This window comes from Poecilia reticulata, linkage group LG7 (genome assembly GCF_000633615.1).
Source record: "Poecilia reticulata strain Guanapo linkage group LG7, Guppy_female_1.0+MT, whole genome shotgun sequence".
Lineage (NCBI taxonomy): Eukaryota > Metazoa > Chordata > Actinopteri > Cyprinodontiformes > Poeciliidae > Poecilia > Poecilia reticulata.
The window spans coordinates 15246031-15271234 of NC_024337.1; the positions used below are offsets into that span (position 1 = coordinate 15246031).

Sequence of the window (25204 nt, forward strand, 5' to 3'; positions counted from 1 at the left end):
TATATATATAATAAAAATTGACCAAAAGGGCACTTGGGGGCAAGGAGCAAAAAGGGCAGGTGCTCAAGCACACCCAGGCCCCCCCCTCAGCACGTGCCTGATCCTGTCATATAATGGCAGCCAGTGCGGTTAGCCAGAGGTTGCGTAATCCCAGGTGAGGCTCAGCTCGCTGCTGCCTCACCGGCTTCGCTTCTGAGCATTTGAATGGGAAAATGCACAATCCAGCGATTTTGAAGAAAAACTAATCAGAATTGGTTAAGCTAAGTAAAAAACAGACACTTTATAGTACAAAACCACAGGGTGAAAATAGCACCCAATTGATCTGCTAATCAACATACTGTACTGCAGATGTTTTATTTTTAATTAGGGCAAAATTATTACAAAAAAGTTAAAATATTCCTATAATGGAAAATATTCGATGCAATATAAAGTATAAATCTGTTTTTTTTTACTACTTACATTAAATGTGTGGTGACACTTCTGGTTTTGTCTCGCTCGTTCTGCGTCACTTTGCTGTGTATTTTGTATTTACCTGTTGCTATGTCTTGTATATTCTTTTTGATCCTGTAAAGCACTTTGGTCTTCTACACATTGGTTATGTAAAGCACTACATAAATAAATTATTGATTGATTGACAACAATTTTTTGAATTTCCTTTATAGCCTCGCAGTAAACAGGAACACAACTATTCTACTCTCATTTAACCAGAATCAGCTTTTAATTTATTAAAAGTGTCTAAAAAGTGTCCAAAATTTGGACCAAAATTTTATCCAAAATGTAATCTTGTTTTATAGCTAACTTTGAGCCTCCAAAAATGTGCAACTTGAATTTCTTTTTAATAAAGCACACATGCAAATTCCTTTTTAATTTTTGTGACACAGTTTACACGCTCCATTTTTTTTTTTTGCAAAAAAAATCTAACTACTAAAGGAAAATATAATTTATTTAGGATTGTAAATTGGTTTAGAAATTATACTTTTCTTTGGTAATAATTCTGACCTGACAGTTTTGGTCAAAATGATGAAACTCTGCTGTTTTGTGCACATCTAGGCTCTTTGATTATAAAAGACAGTCTTGTTGCTCTGGGTCTAGGTTGAGTTCTGCGATTATCTCTGCGTGGGGCCATTCACATCAAGCTTTGATGATGAGACTATTAAGTGACCAGCAGACCTAAACTGGAGGGGAAGAGCACTTAGCCATAAAAATGGGTTTCTATGGAAACACTCCAAAGGCGAGGCTCATTCTGCCTGATTTTTTTCCTGCACATTTTCAATAATTGATGTGTTTTGTCAATCTGATCACTTGTGCATTTTGTATTGAATTCTCTGCAAATCCTCTCGAGTTCATTATCTCCCCCGGTAATTTATTTATCATTCTGCTCCACTTCTTCATCCAGGTAGATGTCATTCACAGACGGCTGCATAAGGACATCCTCCACAACCCCGTGGTCATGCTGAACTTTTGTCCCGACCTCAAATCCATCTGCTCAGACCTGAGGAAAGTTCACGGCGAATTCATCTTCCTTATTGATCGAAGCGGCAGCATGAGCGGACTCAACATCCACCGTGTGAAGGTGTTATTACCTCAGCTTGACGTGTCGTCGTGTTTTATTAGCTGCTATTATTTACAGATAAATACTTCCTGTGTCTCTGGCTGTGATTTATCAAGGTTGATTTTTGTTCAATTATGTTATCAACACATCATTTATTTTTAAAAGCAGCTTAATTGAAGGCTAATTTTAGGCTTAAAGGGGGATTTTAGTTGTGTACAACTGTGGTCTGTGGATATTATACCGTCCGTCCGTCCCTCCATCCATCGTTAGCAGGTTCTGTTAGGTTGCATCATGTTTAATGAATATTCTCAGCCAGACTTGAGAAATTCTGCAACTTTTATTTATTTATGTGGTTTTCTTTAAACATTTATATTATTTGACTGGTGATGCCATCTGCTGTTTTTTTATTTTTTTTAAACAAACTCACATTTGATCTTTTTATTGGATCTGTCAGACACCACACGGTCTGAGTGGGTTTTACAGAGATATAACAACAATTTTCCACAAATCTTTTAAAAGATCCTCAAACAAACTGGGACCTTCCTCTTTGAAACTCTTTTTCTTTCCTTTTCTAAGTGCAATTGAATTCTGAGTCGTATTCATGTTCGAGTCAATGCAGCCTTGGCGCTACTCACCTGAATGAAAGTGGAGCTAAGTGGTATTATTTCAGAAACTGCCCTTGAGCTGGTGAAGAGGCAGTGATTGGTGAAATGACAAGGTGTGATGCTGCTCACTTATCAGTGCAACATTCGCTGCAATGATGAGTGATGACAGTTTTTAGTTTTAAAATCCAAACTGGCTCTTGATTTTGTCTTCCAGGACGCCATGGTGGTTATCCTGAAGAGTTTGGTGCCCGGCTGCCTTTTCAACATCGTTGGATTTGGATCCATGTTCAAATCACTCTTCACAACCAGCCAGAACTACGAGGAGGTAAACGTATACAATGCATGCATGTACTGCAATTACCTGAAACAAAGTTGTGGTTCAGCAATTCAGGAGTAAACGGTTTGATAGAGTATTTTAAAATGTATTCATAACAGAGGAGATACGAATAATAGCATGAAGAATTAAAGAAGAGTACAGTTTGGGGCTAAATTAAATAACTTAGAAGGTTAAACATTTTTCTCAATGGAAGACTTTCACATAGTTGGAGTCAACTGCTTCCAATCTGTGTTATCGGCATGAATTCACCCAGGAGACTTGTTTCTTTAATCCCAGTGACACAAATCCAGTCTGCAGAGAAGAGAGTAGATCAATGGCATTAACATCAGTGCTAAGATCTAAATCAACAAGTGCAAACTGTTTGCCTTTTAGCTAACAGTTTTTGTTACAATGGGTGAAATGCTACTCTCAGGACTGAAGCTCAAATAAGACAGCAGTTTATGTAGCAGGGATTTTGCACTTTTTCATACAAAATAAGCACCTTTTAATTAGAGTTGTAGCGCTGATGGCTTATTTCTCTGATAAAATGTGTGTTGAGAGGTAGATGAATTTATGTTAGCAAGTTAATTCTCTTGGTTTTTATTTTAGTAATAGCAACCATTAATCAGACTATTTATATTTGCAAACCGGCATGCTGACTTTCCTGGACTTTTGTCAGTGTTCAAAATATTGTTAGGTATAAAAGATGGATGACTGGTAAGCCTGTGTGACCCAAGCAAAGACTGTGGGTGGCCAACATTTTTCAAGAGGGGCACCACTGTATGGTTCCACATTTTGGTTTATTAAATATACTACTTTTACTTCTAAAATTAATTATTTAATAATAATGATAGTAATAACAATCATCATTGTTATTATTGCATCTAAGTACGTTATTTTATTTTATTTAGCATTTTTCAACCTTTTTTTTTTATTTCCAGTTGTTACGCCCCCAAGGTCTAGGGGTCCAGGGGCGGCAACATAAAATGTGTCCAGAGTAACAAGTGGAAAGTAAAATGATTTATTACAAAAGAAAGTTTCACAAAACAATACAATTTAACGCAACTAATGCAAAACAAAAGGGGTTAACAAACTCAAGAATATTAAGTGCAAATTAAAGTTACAAAATGCCCACACAAGTCAATTCAAAGTAAACTCAAAATAACCCAAAAGGGGGGAAAGAAAAAAAAAAAAAACACACACACACAAAGGGAATGCTAAGGGGAGCACCAAGCCTCCCAAACACGAGCTTCTAGCTTATGAAATTAAACAAAAGGAAAGTCAAAATTGCTCAACTGAACAAGCAGAAACAAACCAGGCCAAATTAGTTCAAAGACTGCCCAAAGCAGTTGGAGACACCAAAACAAGGGGGGACAGCTTCACAAAGCCTCTTCCAACTAGCCGCCCAACTGAATGGACTCAGGAGCCTTTTATATGGTGCAGGTGGGCCTCATCAACATCTGATTCGCTTGCTAATTCTCTGCTGGTCCAATGGTGTAGCTGCTCTCCTGCAGCCTTCAGGCAGCCAATCAGGAAGCTGTGCTCTCCCAGCTAATCCTGCATAACAAAAAGGGAGCCTGCACAGCCTCAAGAGGCCAGGGGCCGTAACACCAGTTTATTCCTGATGGTCATTTTATTTTATTTGCCATATCAAACAACACACATACTGTACTGTGCATAGTTAATATGTGATATTTTTGCACATTTTGTTTCTCTTTTAGTCTGTTTATCTATTCTTGTTAGTTTTGTTTACCTCACAATAAAGGAGGAAAAAAAAATACAAAACATCAGAAACATGTCTGTTACATAAACGATGAACATGCTTTACATGTTTATTTCTTTATGACATCACATTCTACTTTAATGTGTTTTACACTCATAACTTTTAATCATTAATGATTTGGTGTTTTTATTTCAACTAATTGAACATTTCTGTTTCGTGTTCTTTGTGAGAATAGGATTCTGTGTTTCACTAACCCCTACTCATCCTCATGATCCAGGAGGCCCTGGCGCAGGCTTGTGATTACGTCAGGAAGATGAGAGCCGACATGGGGGGCACCAACATGCTGGCGCCGCTCACCTGGATTGTGAGGCAGCCCACGTTCAGCGGTCACCCCAGGCTGCTCTTTCTGCTCACAGACGGAGCTGTCAGCAACACAGGCAAGGTTATCGAGCTGGTCCGCAGCCACGCACGATGTATCAGGCAAGTATCACTGTCAACACATCTTTTTTAGTGACTCAGATCAATAAGTTATGCTGTTGGAAATGTTGTCAATATTGTGTAGCATCAGGGTTTCTTGTTAAAGGCGTCTTGGGTTGTAGAAACCTTGATGTTTGATCAAAAATGTGCTTCACACCTTCACACATCTTTGTACTTTCACACATTTTCTTTCATTACAGTTACAAACTTCAACCTGTTTCTTTTGGGATCTGACACAAAGCACAAAGCAGTGGGTAGTAGTATAATTAAAAGAAAGATGAAAAATGATAAATGATTGTCAAAATTTAAGTGTAACCACAGCATGATGCTGCCACTACCTTGTTTAACTTTTTAAATTTCTCTGAGTAACATTTTGGAACAATATACTTTTAGGACTACTTTCACTATATTGTACTTTTTACTTTTAGTTGAGTTGTTTTGGTATGAAGTATTGGTAATCTTACTTGAGGAAAGTTTCTGGATTCTCTACCCGCTGTAAGTAACTTCACTGAATGAAGAACAAACTTATTTTGACCAAAACTTCACACCAGAACGTTTAACAAAAACTACACACCGGCATTTTTTGTTAAAGTTTCATAAGTGATTTTTGTTGTTTTTTTTAAAGAAACTGATTTGGAAAAATGTTCCTTATGCCTGATTTTGTTAATTTGTAATTATGTTTTTTATATGAATAATTTTCATTTTGGTCTTCAAAATAACATTTTGACATAGCTTTATATTTTGGTCTCTGTGATTATGTAATGTTTTTTTCTTAAATGATTGATTTCTTTCGTTCAGGTACTCAGTACTGGAGTAGCATTTTTACCAAATACCTTTCTACTCTTACTTAAGTGATTTTTTGGACAGATACTTTTTTACTTTTACTTGAGTAAAAATATTAGAAATTGTGCAACTCTTAATTGAGTACCAGTTTTGCGTACTGTGGTTAAGCTGTTGGCCACACATAGTATTTTAGGGTTTTGCTTGCATCTAACCAGACAATTTTCTTCCACATATTCGCTCTGTCATCTTATGACTAATAGGAATCTGCGAATGCAAACATTTAATGTCTTTTGGGTTTTTGTTTATGTGATACATTTTACATTTTCAGACGATGGATTGAACAGTACCTCTCTGAGATGGTGAAAACTTGGATTACAATTTTAAAACTAAAACGTCTCCATTTACTGTTATTTAATCTTCATAATGCGGTTTGCTCACTAATGTTCTCTGAAAAACCTTTGAGATCTTCACAGAACAGCAAAAATTATGCTTGGACCAGAAATATAAGCCCTGTTTAGTATGTTTAAAGGCAACTGATTGCAGGGGATTTTATTTAGAGGTTCCAGAATAAATGGGACAAAGCACAAAAGCATACTTTTCGAATTTCTCAACTCTCAAAAAATGTCAAAAACCATGTGTTGTTTATTTTTTACTTTAAAATGATATGTTATTACTTAATATCCTCATAAAATATATTGATATCTTAGTTGTAATGTAACAAAATCTGAATAAGTTAAAGGGGTGTGAATACTTTTGCAAGGCACTAGCTCCTCGATTTTGTAATGCTATTTAAAAACGTAGAGCTAAGGCAGATTTAAATTAATTAACACATCATCTTCTAATGCTCCACAAGACAAATCCACTAGTGATTTTATTCACAAAATAAAATCACTAGTGTGGGTTTATCTAGGTGTTGAAATGTAAACCAGGCCACAATGGTGTAATCCTTTTAAAATGAAATGTGGGAATATGGAGCCCGTTTTACCTCTTTTAAGCATCCAACATCACAAATCTGTCCTGGAGGGAACATCTGTGCAGCTTTCAGCCACAACAAAGCTGCACGAATGCTAGAATGAAGAAATAAGAAACCAGCATGTGAGCTCCATCTGTCAACTTGCAGGGAGCGCTGATGACACAACAAATCTGCAGCGCTCCAGGAAGTCGTTTTATTTTGCCGCTTGCATTTAAGACTCACGCTGTGAAATCCCCGTCCAGAGTCGTTTTCTGGAAATTATTGACTTTTGTCGTCCCCTTTTAATGGATGACTGCCCCAGGATAATTGCATTAGGTGCGGAAAGCTCGGCCAACTCATCAACACTTCCCAGGTCATTATCGCTCTATGCTTACAAATCAGCACAGCCACTCAGAGACCAGATCAAACAAGGATGAATCTCCAAAAGACTCAAGTCAGGATCTAAACCGCATGGAAAGCGACACACTCGCTCTAATCAGCAAATGCTTTGTCATTAAAAATTCAAAAGGAGAGTGTTGGTGCAATGCAATTAGCTGAGCCATCCATTTTTGAGATATTGACTGTGTTATGCAACAAAAAACATATTTCACTCAACTGTAAGAGCTGGGAGGAACTTTAGTCCTGATGAAAGATGAAATTATGCTTTGAACTCCAAACCTTTGCAGAGGTATTCATACTCCTTAGGCATATTCACAAGTGGAAGTGAGAATAATACATAATTTATTTTCCATTTTTAGCAAATAAAAATAAAAGAAAAGTGGAGTCTGCATTCATTTACTCAGACAATTCTCATCTCCTTTCACTGGTCTGTAAGGAATTTCTCGCGTTGGCCTGGATTGATTTTCTACCAGACCAATCTGCGAAAAGAAGATATTGTGAATGATAACATCACTTTTCTTTTTGGCGCTGTTTTATGATTTCAATTTGTTTGTAGTTTTAGCAATGACAATGGAGGAAGTGAACAAAGTCGTTCAGCCCGTTCTTGACGCTTCCGAACATTGAATTAATATTAACAACCATCTTTTTTAGCTCAGCACTTCGTTGTGGTGGAGGATAGTAGCTTCATAGCGTTGAACTGACACATTGCATACGTCACAGACAAACATTAGCGACTGGGTAAAGTGTAAAACTTCAACTGAGTCCACGCCTCCAGGAAACAATCACTTCTCAATAGCCAAGAAAAAATCAGTGCAAAAATAAACAGCGTAGAACAAAGGGCTGGTTTTTGCCAGGCTAATTTACACCTGTATTTGTAGTGACTATTTTGGAATTTTATTTGTTGGGAAGTTTGGAAACTACGTATTTTGTCCTTCTTTATTGTCCACCCCACATAAAGGTTTTTGGTTCTAAAGTGGCAAAATCTGGAAAACCACAAGAAGATATTTTTCCAACACTCTGTTAGCATTGTGTCTTTCATTTTTGATGAAAATGTGCACCCATCCTGTGAACACATCTGTTGCTATGCTGGAAAATCTCCTGATCTGTCCTTGAAGGTGCTGCCTTTAATGTTTCTGTGCAGATGTTTCACATTCGGCATTGGACAAAATGCGTGCCGGAGGCTGGTGCAGGGGTTGGCGGCTGTTTCCAAAGGAACAGCTGAATTCCTGGCTGATGGAGAGAGGCTGCAGCCCAAGGTACACATTTCCAGCCTGGAGTGTCACTCATAATGACATCTATAGTTATTCTGAAGGCCACCGGAGAGCCATTATGCAGCCATTTCAATACATCGAGTGCCTGCCACTGATACCCATTAAGACATCATATGCGAGACACCACCCCCTCTGTGAAACTATCAGCAAGAAGCTGTGTTATTTCTATGTTTTTACTCCACAGATGATAAAGTCGCTGAAGAAAACCATGTCCCCGGTACTCAGTGACATTTCCATCGAATGGCTCTTTCCTGAAACCAAAGAGGTGCTGCTCTCCCCTGTTGGCAACACCTTCCTCTTTCCAGGAGACAGTCTGATTGGCTACAGCGTGGTGTGCGACACTACCCGTTACCACGACAACCCCAAATCTGTAAGACACCTGTTGAAGGGTAACGATTAGTTTAATGCACCAGTGGGTCAGAAAAGCAACCTTTTCTGGTTGACAAACTGTCTTGTAAAATTGCTGTTACTACAAAACAGTTTGAAGGTAAATCTCGAGTGGAAGTCCTTGACAAATATTTTCTGAATGGAAAAATAAATAAATGAAGCCTTGTGAATTGCTTGATCAAATAAGCTAAAAACCACTCAACGGGGTGAGTCACCTGCTTCACATCTCAACAGGATAAGAGGAGGCGATACAGCATGATGCGCTCCATTGAGTCAGCCAGCTCTGTGTTTTACCACTCACAAGAGGAGGAGGCGGGGAAGACGGGAGCGGACAGTCAGGGGTCCCACCGGGAAGCACCCTGCGGCACGCTGCATGACTCCTTCCAGGACGCCATGGCAGAGGGCGGCCTTGTCATCACAGAGCCAGACCTTACAGGTAGGAACTGCACAAGCGGATTTCCTTTGTTTTTATCACAAAGTGCAGGAATGTTTACTTTAAACAATAGTTTACTCATAGTCAGAGGTATAGAGTACCCAAAAAAAATCACACTCAAGTAAAAATAGCACTACTTCAACATATTTTTACTCCAAAAGTTAAAAGTAGCCATCCAAGAAATTACTCAAGAGTGAAAAAGTATTTGGTAAAATGTCTACTAAAGTACTGAGTATACATGAGACATGAGACATGTACTCTTTATATACAACTCAGATAAAGTCCAAATTATGTGAGTTGTATTGATATGTGATATCAATACAATTTGATCAAATAAGCTAAAAACCACTGAACGGGTTGAATCACCTGCTTCACATCTCAACAGGATAAAAATATTTATATGTTTATGAATATAAATAATATTCAAGTATGAACTTATAGTCAATTTCTTTGGGACCCTACCATGCATACCTTATACCTGCTCATGTATGGGACTATGTATTAATTAAAATACCCTGTAGACTTAATTATTATTGGTACATAAGTGTAACATTGGTTTCTAATGTAGTGACTGTAAATTTTTGAACTTAGATGACACATCACCAAGGAGACGTGCGTACAGCACAAACCAGCTCATGGACTACAACCCAGCAAAGAAATCCTTCACTCCCAGTGACCCCAACTCTGTGGTGTCCAAGAATCCCCTGAGGAGGAGCAAAGTGCAGGACCTGACAGGCCAGATGAGCCCCGAGCAGGAAATGCACTGGAAGAACGACTGCCAGGTATGACCTGTCGCTGAAAGCTACCGCTAAAACAGGTCAACCATTTTCCATACATCTGATTAGTGTGTGCTGCTTGCTTAAAGTCCCTGCAACCGACACACAAAATAAAGCGCTAGCATGTAATTAAAGCAGCATATTATGAATTTATCTAATGATAGAGTCGTCATGCTGTCAAGTAGAAAATGATATTTGAATTCAGAAAGAGTTGGCAGCTAAGGGAGCTGCCTGACCCCTGACTGGATTGGAGTATAATCAAGAAGAGACTAACGTGTCCTTCTCAGTAATTAAGGGCAAAATTAATGAATCACAATTAGGTTTGAATAACTCAGGAAGCAAGTTGCCATGACTAAACAGAATTAACAGGAGGAAGAGTGTCTGCTCCAGGTAAATCCCATTCAAGAATCCTGTCTTAATCAGACTTAATGAATAGGTGTAGCAAATCTTTATTTGAATTGAAGGAGGTCAGGAGACATGGAAACCTCGGGGCATTTGAACTTCTCAGCAGAATCAACAATCCGTCTGTCAGACTGCCTCCATTTATCTGTCTAGTTTGTGTTTTGGCACACAGCGAGCTTCTGCTCTGTGTTTATAATCAGTTAAATCAAGAAAATACTGTGCTGAAGTAGTCACGTTCTGCATTTTGTCATGTTGCAATCACATGGTTCGGTGTGTTTTATTTATTGGCAAACAATAAAAGAAATGGTGCATAATTTTGAGATACTGAAAATAGTCTTGTTCTTAAGATCTTATTATTCATATTTTAAATAAGCTTTTATTGTTTTTATAAACTAAAGTTTGTGCTTGTAAAATTCAAATTATATGAATACTTGAGCAAGTCTCTGTGAATTTCTAATTTTGGGCGTCAGGCTATGGGCATTTGTTTTTCTTTAATTAAAAATTACCAGCAGAGTCTCCCTCTCAAACATCCCCTGATACGATCCAAAAGAGCTTGTTTAAGCTCACAGAAATGATCAGAATAATAATGGGCTGATGCTGTATCTCGCTTTATCGACCCAATAATGGCACCTGGGTTTTCTGGTGTTAGCCACAGCTGGCTGGTCTGTGCGCCTCGTCCTTCAGAGGGCGACCTGGCACCGGTCACAAGCCGCCTCCGCAGCAGGAGGATGACTCTGAGCTTCATCCCCAACCCCAGCTACAGGATGGCCCTCAGCCAAGCGACGGCACCGGGGTGCCTGTGGCTCGCAACCCTGCTGGGGATGATGGGTCCAGATCGTCCACGGACAGCCCCTCCGTTGGCAGCATTGGAGACACAGGTGAGAACACAAAGACAGCCTTTCTGGATTAATGGGAAATGTTTCCTTTATGTCAGACAATGCGTCAAAAACATGTTTGCTTGTTAAGTCTGTCATTTTAGCGCAGAATTTATACTTATTTCTATTAAAAGCCCAAAGTTTAGTACTTTTAAGCAACTTTAAATGTGAATAGGATGAAAGAAAACAAAAGAATTTTGCACAGTTCACCAAAGTGTTGAATCCAAAGCTCTTCTGTAAAATTACAGGTTAAAATTTCCCATAAATGGGACGTATATGCACAAAGCCCCAAGTAAAAGGGGTTTGTGTTGAAAATGCCTGAATAAAGTTACGTTGAGTTAACTTTGTCAATATCCCACTAATGTAGAAAAAACACAATTTCACAGTTGTGTTATTTCCAGTAAATAATAAATGCAGTTAAAATCACACATAAATAACCTTGGAGTCCTGTTTGTTAACCACAGGATTTCTTTTGATATATATATTTTAGGTGGTACAAGAAAGTTTGAGCACTTCATAAATAAAATATTGTATTTCAGGTAGTTTATCCCTAAATCTGCTTTCATGCATTAAACGGTTACTCCTCTGATATTTCAGATGGATATGGCCACCAGATGTGTCAAGCAGAAACCCCTCAAGAGACCCACATGTCACATCTGGGGACCACCAGCCATCACAAAGGAGACTGCAAAGCAGTGGTGTCGGGATTGCTGTGTGGGCAACCCATGAAGTGGGAGGTGGTCTTTGACATCGAGCCGTTTCTAAGCGGCCGGGAACGTGAGGAAAAGGTTCACGAGGAGCTGTGGAACGAGACGTTTCACCACCTGGCCGGGAGCTCCATCATACACGACTTTGAGCACATGGCCGATAAAGAGTCCGAGATAGAACAAGGTGAGCTTAGAAACTCGTCTGACACAACTGGAAAAAAATGTAAAAAAATGTCAAAGGATGAGGTTTTCAAATTCTATTAATTATTTTATTGTGTATATTTTGTGCAATTCATTAAAGAAGTAAAAAGTAATGACATATAATGTTACTTAATACATCATGGTTTTTGTATTGTATGGTTTTTTTTTTTATTTCCAGGTTCTGGCAGGAAGTACCAGGTTTACGTTATTCACACTAGCAAAGCCTGCAATATTCTGAGCAAACACACAGCATTTGTCCCCATTGACCTGGACACCAATGAGTATTTGCCAACATGTGTTGAATGCGTTAATGCGGGTGAGTTACATGGCTCTAATTCTCCTGAGTGAAGTCCCCCCCTCCCACTTTCTTCAAATTAAATGAAGCTGGTGTCAAACATTTTGTGCTGCGTTTGTGCCGCAAGAATCTAGTTTGTGTCGCTATCATTTTAAAGATGTTTCCAGAGGTCATGAAAGGTCAACCAAAATCAAGAACTGTGTTGCATTTGTGATGGTTTGTGCAACAAAACATTTGCAGCTGCTCTGCAAATTTGTCGTTATAATCTTTAAAATGTTCCGGCTCCAGAACAGTCACTTGACACCAAATTTGTTTGATTTTGTAAATATGGGATTGGTTGAGGTTAAGTTGTACATTTTCCTGAGTTTTAACTGTGAAAATCAGTTTGAAAAAAACGTCTGCTGTGGTGTTTGCACTCTGCAGAGCCAAGCAAGGTTGTGACGACTTCCATTTGTCTTGAAGGTGCAAACCTGAAGAGGGGCTCCAGGTCTCGATCAGGGAGCAGGAAGAACAGAGGGTACTCCATCGGGCTCGGCCGTTCTCAGTCCGGCGGCATGTCAGAGGAAGCCGAAGACGTCCTCCTGCCTTACAGTACGGGGCTTCATTTATTTTTCAAGGCTGTGTGATGAAGCATGCACATCACCATAATCAAGCACAGGCATGAAAGTGGCCTCAACAAATCCTTTTTAGTATGAAATGTCAAGCAGGACAAGATTCTAAAAATCTGTGGATAATAATCGAATGTGAGACTTGATGGAGAGGGAGTGGTCGATAAAATACCTGACAAGGAGAGATTGATTGTTGATTTCCAATTAGAGTGTAACAAACATTTTGCTTTCTGAGTTTAAAATAGGTTTTAAAACATTAAAATCTACCTCTACAGTATTAGAAACCTGTTTCAATCTATACATTCGATCTATACATAACTGTAACATCAGCATACAAATGAACATTTGCATTGGTGATGTTATTATTAATGTTATTGTTATGAATTTGGTATGAAGGCCAAAAATTTCACCTTTGTTCTCATCTGACCAGAGCAACTTCCTGCCCTTGCATGCCTCATGTAAAATGGAAAAATGACTTCATATGGCTATTTTTTAACAATACAATTGGTGGATTGCATGCCTAGTAAGTGATTTTTTTGTGTTTTTTTTTCCAAAAGTGATTTTTGGCAAAAAAAAAAAAAAAAAAAAATCCCTTTTGACAAAAATGACTTAGGCCATTATCTTAGGAAGGTGACACTTTTAAAACCACGCATCATTTTCTTTCCACTTCAGAATTATAAACTATTTTTTCTTCATCCTTCATGTAAAAATGTGTGTAACATATATGTAAAAATGTGAACATGTTTGAAAGCAACTGCATTTGTTTATGTCAGTTTAAACCTGCTTTCATGTAAAACTGCAAAGAGCTGTGAGATATACGTGTCTCTCAGAGAACTTTGTGAGCTGTTTTATAAATAACTTCAGCAGCAGGACACAACATTTTTAAAAGGATTCTCAGTGATGGCATAGCAACAGCACGAGCTAATGTGGGCAAGAGATGTTCAAGCATATGCTGGTTTAAAAGAAGAACAGATGGCTTGGATATGGAGGAGCTTTAAGGTTTTAATGATTCAAACCAAAATGTTGGAAAGCTGACAATTAAAGGAAAGATATTGTTTCATTTCTTGTTTACGAGATCGTTTCTGTCTCGTCTGACTTTGAAATTCAAATTTTCCGTCTAAGTACCAAGCAAACTGAGTGAAAGGTTTCAAACCGAGGCCACACCAAACAAAGTGACAGGCTTATTCGATGCTGGAGTTTTTGTAAATAAACTAACACAGAAAAAAATGTATTCTTCTGTAATGGTTCTTTAGAAAATGACTTTAGTTCTTGTTTCAGATGCAGAGGACGGCGTCTCTCCATGCAGCACCCCCTCCTCCGCCGGCTGGGACAAATGCAGCTTCACAGAGGGTAAGCACATCAGCCGCTCTGCAAATTTGTTGCAATTCCTCAATTTTCCCCCACTAAGACCTTCGACATGCCTCACACAGCAGCATTTTCTACCAAATGTGAAACTGTAAATCACTGACATTACAGGTCCTACTCTTGTAGAGGTTAACAGAGGTCGGCAATTTTTATCTCGGCTCAAACTGACGATGTCAAACAAGACACGTTTCACCTGGAGAGGACAGAGATGCTGGAGTGTGTTGAATGTTTTCTGTCGTCACTGTTACACCTCACTGTGCCGTAGTTTTGTTAATTACCAGATGGTGAAAGATGATAAGCAGACCTCTGCTTTTTTTTCTTTTCTGCCTGCCTCTTTGTCTCCAAGTCGCCCCACAGAGGAGTCCGTCTGTTACTTCAGACCAATCACAGAAATCGGTGGAGAGTCTTTTTTCTGCCAGGTATGTGATTAAAGTTCAGCTGGTGTTTAAATGTACTGTAGCTGCATTCAGTAAAAAAACACCAGTTTGACATTTCAAAAATACATTTGCATAATCTTGAAATGCTTTGGTGCAAGAATGAGGTGGTTTTCTGGCCGCATCAATGTTGGTTTATTTTTTTGCATCACACGAGTCACATGATCAACAACCAGATGTTGCCACAGGCGCAAACCACAAAGAAGACAGGAAGTAGTTGGAGGTTAATGGCACGGCATGTTTTTTAATCGCATGAACAAACTTATTCACTTGTGATTTTAATCGCGTTTTTTATTTAATGGGAGTGTCTCAAATTGTTTTTTTATCAACATTTGTGGAATATTGATAAAGTTTTGCACATATTTCTGATGAAATGGAGCCACTGACAGACCAGAAAAAACGCTCTAAATATGTATTTGGACATGTAAGACATGCTCTCAAAGTATCCAGGAAGTATTTTATCCATCACCAATTGTTCTATATAATAGAAAATTATTATAATCATTCAACAAATATGACATTCTGCTGCTTCCAGCAAAGCTTTTTCAGACATTTCAGAAAACATGATTATCTGCAGGAAATACCACTTTGATAGTGATGTATAAAGTTTTGCATTGTAAGATTTTACTTCTAACAACACAAAAACATTTTGTTTATCTTTTAAAGTAAACTTGATCTGCAGCTCTCCAGGTAAGGAGAAAATAAGTCGGTAATGAAACCACTAGTTGTGGTTGTTAGGTCCTCTATTTCCTTCAAAGTTCTTCTTTAGATTTTTTCAGCCACACATGAAACATACCTTAAAATGTTAGAAAAATAAATGAAAGCATTTATTTTGAGATTTCAAAAAAATATAAAATATGCCTGTCACAGTTTGCAGAGAGAAACGGCTCCCAAAAAGCTGGAGTCTGATCAGCTGAAAGTTCAACATTTGTTTGTTTCCATCTAATTAGCATAAAATACTGTTGAGCTATGGTATAATTTTATTATTTTCCTCAAATTTAAATTTAGAAAGAAAAATAGCAATAAATATAACTTTCTGACAGGTTTCTATGGCAATAAAGTATATACCAATCATTTTAAAATACTTATTTTTCCTTTTTTTTATGCAGGAAGTAAAAATACAGCCGAAAATTAAATGCGAAACTTTGAATTACAAAAGATCAATTCTTTAAAACAGATAAACTCTTGCATTATTATTGTACAAATATGTTCAATCTTTGTATTTTTCTTGTTTACCTCTCCTCTGGGTCCTTATATGAAAAAGATAACTCAGAGAAATATTCAGAGCAAGCATCTGTGTTTGCTGCGCTTTACCTCTTTACCTCCTCCGTCAGGCTGGCCCTCAGCAGGACTCGCCTCCTGACCCGAGCTGCGAAAGGATTCATGTGTCGAACGCACAGCAAGTCTGGCGATTCAATAGGAGAGAGTGAAAATGAGAACAAAGACTACATTCCCCTGGTGAGCCCCAGATCCATTCTGTTTATTTCAACATGCAGGTTGGTGTGTCACCGATATGAATTAATGGCAGAAAATGTGACCGAGAAACACCAGTTGTTGAATGATGCGGAGTACAGCGTCTCTCCAAATCTATTCAAGCCTTTGATTTGCAATGCGCATCAACTGTAAAACTAAACATTATTAAATTTAGACAATCACTATTTCTTATTGGTGTAGACTCTGACATGAGCCAAACGGCCGTCTGAAAAACAAAAAAATATTTGCTCTATTTCAGTGTATCCCAACTGTGGTCCTCAACGCACGTTTTGGATGTTTTGGATGTTCCCTGCTTCAACACACTCCATTGAGATGATTGCAATTCAACAAAGACCCTGTTAATCAGCCATCAATTAAAATCATGTGTGCTGAAGCGGGGGCATGTTGAAAACTTGCAGGGCGGCGTGCCTGGAGGGCCAGCGTTGAAAAAACATTTAGCTAAAGTCGCTTTATTCGGTTCCTTCAGGAAGTTGATATGGTTTTGTGATTATGGTGGCCTAAAAGTATTGAATTTGCGACGTCTTTTTCAAAATGTTGCCATCAGTGTTGTAAACCTCTTTTAGTTTTATTTTTGCCATAACATTGTATTATAAAAAAAAGTTGAAATTGCTGCACATAACTTTACCTACAAAGACGGGATTTTAACATAGTAAACATTTAAAGTGCAAATGACATTTTTTAGTACTTTCTTGAAATGGCACCCTGTACAAATAAAATCATATCCTGAGGATTGTCAAAATGCAAAAGAAGAATATAAGAAAATTCAACAGAACATCTCAAATGTTTATTGGAAAAGTTAAAAAGAAAAAAAGAAAAAGTTACGTTTAAGGCGTCACAAATGTTTTAATCTTGCAGGTTTGCTTTTCAAAAGACGGTGTAAAAAAGGTCGTTAAATTAGAAGGAGGCTGAGCGAATTGGTCAAGATTCAACAAGTTGCAGTGATAAGAAAAAGGCATACAGAAAACTTTTGTGGAAAAGCTGGACTAATAGTTGGATTTGTATAACATCACTACTTCGTGGAGGGACTCAGTACAGAGGGTGCAGGGGTTACAGTTTCGTTTCCAACTGTTGGTAAATTTCCTTTAGACTTTATTTTACTCAGTGTGGAAAATATAAATTATTTAGGTTTTAGTGTTGCATTGTGGGCATTATTAATATTATATGCATTCTACATGCAGTTCTCAAACAGAGACCTTGACTGATGCTTTAATCATGCAACACATGCTGGCCAATTCATGAATACAAATTTAATGGAAAGAAAAAAAAACACATTTTGAGAGTAAATACGTGGAATAAAAATACGCAGAAAGACTTTTTTCCTCCATAACAACCCAGAAGTCTTTAATAAGGGGGGCTGTTTCGAGCTGGTAACGACCATTGTTATTGGAATATATAAAACCGTGCAGACGAGGAGCGTGCATGCAAATCAGGAGCTCAGGTGCACCCTCTCCTCTTGTGTTATTGAAGCTTCGCTTGAAAGCAAATATAATTGGTAGATGATTTGTAGTGTAAATACGATACACCACTTGAAATTTCCCTCTAGAAGGACTAACAATAGAGAATAATTTCACTCCCCTCTGTGCAGGTGTTGTTGCAGTTGGCGAGCGGCGCATTTCCCCTGGACTCAGCTCTCTGTGAAGCCATTAACGTGCCGATGGACAAGCTGAAGTGGACGTCGCCTTTCGCCAGCCACCGCTCCAGCCTGGGCCACCTGTCTCACTCCGGCAGCCGGCGCTCTGACAGCACTGACGACGGGTCCAGATCCCCGTTTGAGCCAGACCCTTATCAGCCGGCAGCAGATCACTCTGCTGGCACCTGCAGCCCCTCTTATCCATCCAGAAACGCCTGGCCGGACGCGGGCCAGTCCACTGCCTTTGAACCCCAGTTTTTCTCAGAAACGGCATCACCTGGCAGCGCGATGAAGAGGATGCAGGATCCTGAGAGCATGGTGTGGGCAACGGCCGTCGCCTTGGCCTGGCTGGAGCACAGCTCTGCCAGTTATTTCACAGAATGGGAGCTGGTGGCGGCCAAAGCCAGCATGTGGCTGAATGCGCAGGACATCCCAGAGGGGAAAGATTTAGCCTCCATCAAGGCTGCTGCCAATCAGCTCTTCATCATCCTCAGACACTGGGATGAAAACCTGCAGCTGAACATGCTCTGCTACAACCCCGGCTCTGTCTGAGGCCTTAAACAGACTCCATACCAGATGATACTATGCTAACCAAGGCTGTACCACCACAGTGACGTTGCAAAAGTATTCATATCCCTTAAACTTTTTCTTTTTTTTAAATTTCACAACAGCCTTAGTTGTTTTATCTTACCAACTTGCATGACAAACCAACACAAAATACTGCTTTGTTCTGAAGAGGAAGGAAAATGCTACATGCTACAAATCTCAAAAGTGAAATATGTATTAGTGTTCAGCCCCCTTTACTCTGATACTTTCAAGTAAAATTCAGTCCAACAAATTGCAAAATATTAGTAAATACAGCCCAACTTTGTGTCATTTCAGTAAAAATTCAAAATATGTCACAGGTTTGTGAGAGTAGCAAGAGGAAAATTACTCAGAGGTAACTCTGGAGGAGCTGCAGAGATCCAGGTGGGAGAAACATCTGGTAGGACTTACACAAATCTGGCCTTTACGGAAACGAAGCGAGAAGATTGTAAATTCTAAAAGAAAGCTATAATTAATATTTAAACGCAACAAACACAAAGAATAGGAGCCCAAAATTGAAAGTTATGGCTGACTTTCAGAATACTGTGTGGGGGAAAACTAGGACTACACATTGACCTGAATAATCTCCAAAACTGCAGTCAGCATGTTTACATAAAAGCAAATGGATGGATCATAATGGCCTAGTCAAAGTCCAGACCAGGGTTCTGTAACTTCTACATTCCAAAGAACCATTTTTACCCTCAGTCAAGACAAAATGTAATTAAAAATGAAAAAGGCAATTTATAATTTCTGGTATATATCTACTATAAGAAAAATGTTATTTTAAATATCTTTTTATGTCTGTTTTTTTATTTTAAAATAAAGAAAACATAACACTTTTGCAAGAAAGAGGGTGCATACATTTCATTGTCATCTATGGGATGTTGAGATTTGCAGAAAGTAAGTATGTATGTAAAAGTCACATTTACCAACTTAATAACAAGAAGAAATGCTTTAAAAGTAATTTTAGTATCATTTTGTTTTGGAAATTCAATGAAATTGTTCCACAAAATAAACTATATTTAGTTAAGTGTGATGCAGAACCCTTTTCTAGACCCAAATCAAACTGAGAATTTGTTCCAAAACTTGAAAATTGTTGTTCAGTTTCTCTCTGTTCAATTATCCCACAAAGGTTTTCCAGCAGTAACAGCATTATAATCTGGTTCTCCAAAGTATTAACTCAGGGGTACTAAATAAAAATGCTGTTTATCCCCCAATTAGATGCCTTCCAGTGGTAATGAATGGTATTTACTGGAACAGAGTTCAAGTGCATGACATTCCTGTCAGATTTTTGCTTCTAAAAACATTTCCATTACACTACTTTGTGTTGGTCTGTTGGTCTGAAATCCTATAGATATATATTGACCTTGGCGGTTGTATTGTGTCCAAATGTTAAAGAAAAAAACAATCCAAGGGGTTATTGATGCAAAAGCACTGTCTACAGAGCAGTTAGTGCTCTGGAGTCAGCTTCTTCTTTTCCTGTTGCAGTGGTGAACAATGTGTGTTTTGCTCTGTTTGTGTGTGCTGTTCCTCCTGACATATCACAGGCTCGTCAGAGACACTTTTTCTAAGCTGTAACCTCGCCGGTGCCAGGCTCACCCGCTGGATCTCCGTAAGCGAGGGCCGTGTTTATGAGTTTGTGGAGATTCAGTGTTAACGTTTTAGCATGTTGGACCGGTCTCCATCAACATGTGAGCAACACTGCTGTTGTCGTCATATTGATGTTCTGGCTGGAATGCTGCAAAAGAGTAATAAGAGAAAACATTTCTTTTAATTTATCGATGCATATTTGCTGCATTTTTGGACTTAGCTGTGTCGTAAAAGCAGAGATTATTTTACCAAGAAGCATTTGGGTTCTCACTGGTGGTATTGTCCCTCTTTTATCTTGTGTCTGTTACTATTACAGTGTTATTATTACTTATGTTTTTGGCTTAAAGTGTAGCAGAGACTGAAAAATATGCAAACAGCTAAAGAAAATATTAAATCTGTATGTTGACATCTAAATATATATATGAATCTGGTTTAAATGGAAGAATGTGCATGTTTTTGTTGCTTTATTTTGGTGAATACTGTGATTATTTTCCTTTGAATGATTTGAATTCACATGTGTTTCATATTGGAAAGCAATTTTTGGTGTTAGCTCAAAAGGGTAGTGTGGCTGTAAGTTCAAGGTTAGTCCAGTTTAAGAAATGGAAAGTTTAGTCACAGCTTCATTAAAACTTTAGGAATTGAGTTAAAAAAATTGACTGCAATTTTTAAAATACATTTTTAGTTATTAGGATATTCAGATTTAGTGTCACTTTAACTAACTGTACCAGAAGATACTTGAACCAATTAACTTGAACATACCTACACCATTAAAACATGGCTTTTTGAACCATTAAGTTGATTTCAGGATTTTTGAAACACAAGTTAACAGCTCATCTTCTCATATCTGTCTCATAAATGTCTAGCTGCTGAGCACTGTGTGCTAACAAGTGTGTGCCCCTATTACTGTCTGTCAAAAAACCTCCTTTTAATGGTGTTTTAACTTGCTGCTGACAGAGGACTCTTCAGTTCGTTATCTGTGCCTCTAGGTCTGCATGTCCGACACAATATCATTAATATTTGGCAACCTTTGCCTTCTGTTTACCCCTTCACTGCTTTTTTTCTTAATGGATGATATATGAAGTACTCAAAAGAAAATATGGTTTTAGAAGCTGAAATGTCTAGCTGCTTCACTTGCTATTGGTTGGTTTTGGAAATCAGCCAAACCGAACCACTGATTGGCTGATCCCCCAAGATAGCACAGATATGGAAGCCCATGGATGTTAGCTTCAATCATGATGCCAAGATGGTTTTCTCTGTGCACATTAATGAATATTAAGGTATACTTTGTGTTTGAACTATTAAAATAGGCAGTTATAAGTGTTTTTAGAGGGAGTATTAAAGGAAACCTATGCAAAATTCACATTTTGCATGTTTGTATACTTCCATTTGGGTAAAAACTGCTTCTAAAAGCAGCCCAAGCACTTAAAAAAACACCCAGCCATCTTTTGGCAATAAGTTAATGTTTGATGGTGTCTGGAAAATGAGCCATTTCAAAAACCTTCCAAATGTAACGTCTCGAATCAGCATGCACTGCGCTGTCACCTAGCAACTCCAGTGAAGCCCAGCTTGTCACCTAGCAACCCAAGCTGAGCTCCAGCATATTTGCTCAGCTGGTTTTAATGCTGTGTATACTGTACAATGGCTGCTGGAAAAGACAAGAGTTTTGTTGTTGACTTATCATCCAGAAACCACTTGCTGCATCCTTGTTGGTTGTGCAGGAGGCTCTTCTTCTGCTTTTCATAGATGTATAATTGCACATGTCTTTGCAACCATTTTCATGTGCAAGTGCAAACTTTGAGTTGGGGGTTCTGACCAGATTGTTTGGATTTAAAGTGAAAAGCTCATTCTGAAGGGAGGTCAAAATAAAGCTCATAGACCTAGACTAACCTTTTCAATTAGGTCACCTTTAAGTATCTGTTGATTTTAATTGTGTTCCCTAACCCCTGCGAACACTGCATGCCGTGTGCATAATGGGGAGACTTGAGCTCTAAAATGAACTTAAAGAAAAAGCTTTTATAAAGAAAATGTTTAAAAGTGTAATCAACAACAAACCTTGGCAGCTGCCCATGCAGGTATAATCTAGGGCAGCCCGAAATGATGCTGCTGCTGCTGCTGCTGCTGTGTGGGTTAATCTTGTCAGAGTAAGTGTCCTGATTCTAGTTGGTGAGCTTAGCAGGCTCAAAACATCAAAGCACCAATATCAGAGAGGAATGTAGTTATTTATACGTGAGACTTTCCAGTGCAGGTAAGGAAAGGCTCTGCTCATCACACCACCAGCTACACACCTCCACAGATGGAGGGTCAAATGTGTGGGTAGGTACAGGTTACAAACTCTGGCTCTCTGCTGTAACTCTCCAATTACCTGGAAATGGTGAGCATTCATTTGAAATTCTCTGCAGACTTTACACTCTCATTTAACATGAAAAGAAAGTTCTAATAGCACACAGAAAAAATTATTGACACAGCAGCAGCTCAATCAAATGTTCAAGACTAGAAGGTAAATGCTTAATTAACCTACGATGTTAACTTGAACACAACTCTTTGATGAATTCAAAACAATCAAAATAAATGAAAGTAAATGATTTACACAAGAATATTTCTTCTGTTCTGTAATGTTGCTTCTGATCCCAGATCAGTTGAGCGAAGCTTTGTTAGCATGGTGGTAGCTTTTAAAAGTTGTGTTGGTAAAGTCCATAATGACTGCGAAATTTTTTTCAGGCTGGTAGCAATATAGCTTCATTCAATACCAATTTAATTAGTAAGTTAAAAAAATAAAACATTTAGCTAAATAGATCTGATTCACGTACACAAAATGTTAAGCACATTTTGTTCTGCGACATATAAATGTAGCGCCAAACTGTTCCAAATTTTGTGTTATAATGTGTCGATAGGCCAGGTTGTTTTTGATGCATCACATTTTTTAGTACATAATAATCAACATCAACCATCTTGGACTGAATGTTCAATGATCTATACAATCTATGAATGCACCCTAGTGATCAAAATAATTATTAGCTGAATCAATGGGAAAATAAGCCCAACTGCCCTGCCATGTCAGCCACTTTAAGTTTTTACTATGCCGAGGTGTGCTACCACTAGTTCATTATTACGAAATCTGTTTAGCATTTTTGCAAAGTTTATAGAAGTGATGCCTGTAGATGGCATGTATTGCATCCCAAAGATGTGACGCTGGTGAAACTGAATTTTTTAATGTCTGAAGAATGGATGGTACCCTTTCTTAGCCGAAGATCAATTTAAGTTGGAAACAGTATTCTTACATATTCTGTCTTTGTTGACCCCTGAATCAGGCAAGAATAGGAACTGATTTTGAACTTCTAACCAAATTACATGGACATTAATTAGTTCATAAGCAGCAGGTGCTATCCAATCCTCCAGAACATGTGCAACAATCAAGACTCTTTTCATGGAAATCAAAAGGTGAAAGACACCATTAATTATCAATGTCAAAACTCATTTACCACAAGTGCCTGAACTGAGTTCAAAGTCAGCAGAAAATATCTTTTGACTTATACATGTTCCATTATTTTCGGCACAGCCGAATCTGTTGGCAGTTATTATTAATTCCAGTTAAAGGGATTTTACACTGAAATCAAAACGATGCCATATGAAACGCTTGTTACCAACCATTACGTTCTGCTGATACTTATATTGAAAAACAATCTTTTTTTGTTCTGTTTGTGAAATAGACCAAGGTGTGTTTTAGTCAGTGGTAGTAAAATTTGCATCATTTGAAGAAGTAATGATTTCTGAATTGGATGCCTGATTCTGTGCAACCTGGTGCATCTCAGCTCGTTAATTTTAGCTAGCATATCAAATCTTTGCTGTTTTTATGTTGGGATCGCTAATGTCACTTCACACAAATCATTTTCCTGAACTTAGAAAATAAAAAACGAGACAACTTTTTTAAAGAGTTGTCTCTGCAGTAACAGCATTCTTCTTTTATAATTACTCTCTTTTTTTTCTTATTCATGTAGTATTTCATTACTCAGGTGTGTTTATTTCTACTCAGGCCGAGTTGCATGAGTCCTACATGAACACAAGCGTTTAACACAAATTTTGATCATTCCTACATATTGAAGCCAGTGGAGCGGTGTTTTCCTTTCTGAAATTTAAAATATGATTTTGATGTTATAAAGTAATATATCTGTGCTGTAATTGCGACAGTAAGTGCAGCTGTAACTGTTATAAAATGTATTTTTCATGTACTGAGTCAACTGTATAGTGTATTATCTTTCAAGTTGCTGTTTGTGCCTTTATAAATGATTGTTGACCATTTGAGGCCATTGAAAGCTTCTGTAGTGTCTTTCAGATTTGTTGATGTTATATTAAACTCTACAGGTGCATGAAATAAATATTACTACAAACAAAATGTATGTATGTATGTATGTATGCAATATGACAGTTTTGGATCACACTGTTGCAAGAACGTAGCAAATGGATTGAACTGGGAAGATCCACTCAGCTTGGGTCTAGAGTAAAATGCTGACATGTTCAATAAATATGTTTCCTTCTGTAGGTTTGCTTTGTGAAAATCTAACTGCTTTTGTAAAAAGATTTTGTCTTGCAGTATTCAGACCTTAAAAGTCTGGAACTTTAGTTTTAGCATGAGGTAATTTCTTCTTCAAAACAAAATTGATCCGAATTTTATCTTCACAAACTAATTTTTCCAGTTTATCCGTCATTCATTAATATGACATCTGACAGTACAATATGCTAAAAAATACTCTTCAGATCATATTTTTCCCACCTACAATCATCACTAATAAGTTTTTTGAGATGGTATATGATTGCATTTTTCGTCCAAACATGATGAATGAAAACGGCAAAGACACCCAAAGTCAAACGTTTGTCTCATCTGGCGTTATTCTCCTGATATTTCACTGGCCAAATGTTCTGGAGCAAACCTTAAATGAGCTTCGACTTGCTTTGTCTGAAGCAGTGCAAATCTGTACAGTGAACGTCCGTAAAGGTCACTGCAGTCGAACATATTACTGACCGGTTTCATGGAAACACTGAACCTACTAAATCTTAACTTTCTGCTTTTTGTCGATTGTTTTGACGATTCTTCTGATTCCTCTTTCGACTCAGTTAGAAATTTTGCGAGGATCACCAGGACATGGTTCGTTCATGGTGAAATGATTTTTATTCTAATTGTAGATTACAGCCTGAATGTGGCATATATACATTTAGAGATATGGCATTGACTCACTTTTGGAACAAAATAACAATAGGAAGATATTGACAAAAAAACAAAAAAAAACTTATGAAACTCTGAACCAGGTTCAGAACAAGGAGAATGAACAAAGACACAAAATGGCATGAA

At 38.0% G+C, this 25204-nt stretch overlaps 1 protein-coding gene across 1 annotated transcript; it reads left to right on the top strand.

Annotated features, from left to right (window-relative positions):
- Nucleotides 1–1204: 1204 nt before the first annotated feature.
- Nucleotides 1205–19566, top strand: vwa5b1 (von Willebrand factor A domain containing 5B1). Its single transcript, XM_008414724.2, has 16 exons — nt 1205–1231; nt 1397–1573; nt 2372–2482; nt 4474–4676; nt 7949–8063; nt 8263–8448; nt 8700–8901; nt 9490–9680; nt 10726–10954; nt 11549–11842; nt 12038–12175; nt 12617–12745; nt 14041–14112; nt 14474–14546; nt 15896–16019; nt 17641–19566. Exons 1-16 carry the CDS (start codon nt 1205–1207, stop codon nt 18235–18237), a joined length of 2868 nt encoding a protein of 955 aa, XP_008412946.1. The 3' UTR covers nt 18238–19566.
- Nucleotides 19567–25204: the final 5638 nt, after the last annotated feature.

Excerpts from the sequence above, each read along its gene's own strand:
- vwa5b1 (XM_008414724.2), top strand. The coding sequence starts at position 1,205 with ATGGGTTTCTATGGAAACACTCCAAAG. Across the intron at positions 1,232-1,396 it reads TCTATGGAAACACTCCAAAG|GTAGATGTCATTCACAGACG; the intron begins GCGAGGCTCATT and ends TTCTTCATCCAG. Across the intron at positions 8,064-8,262 it reads GAGAGAGGCTGCAGCCCAAG|ATGATAAAGTCGCTGAAGAA; the intron begins GTACACATTTCC and ends TTTACTCCACAG.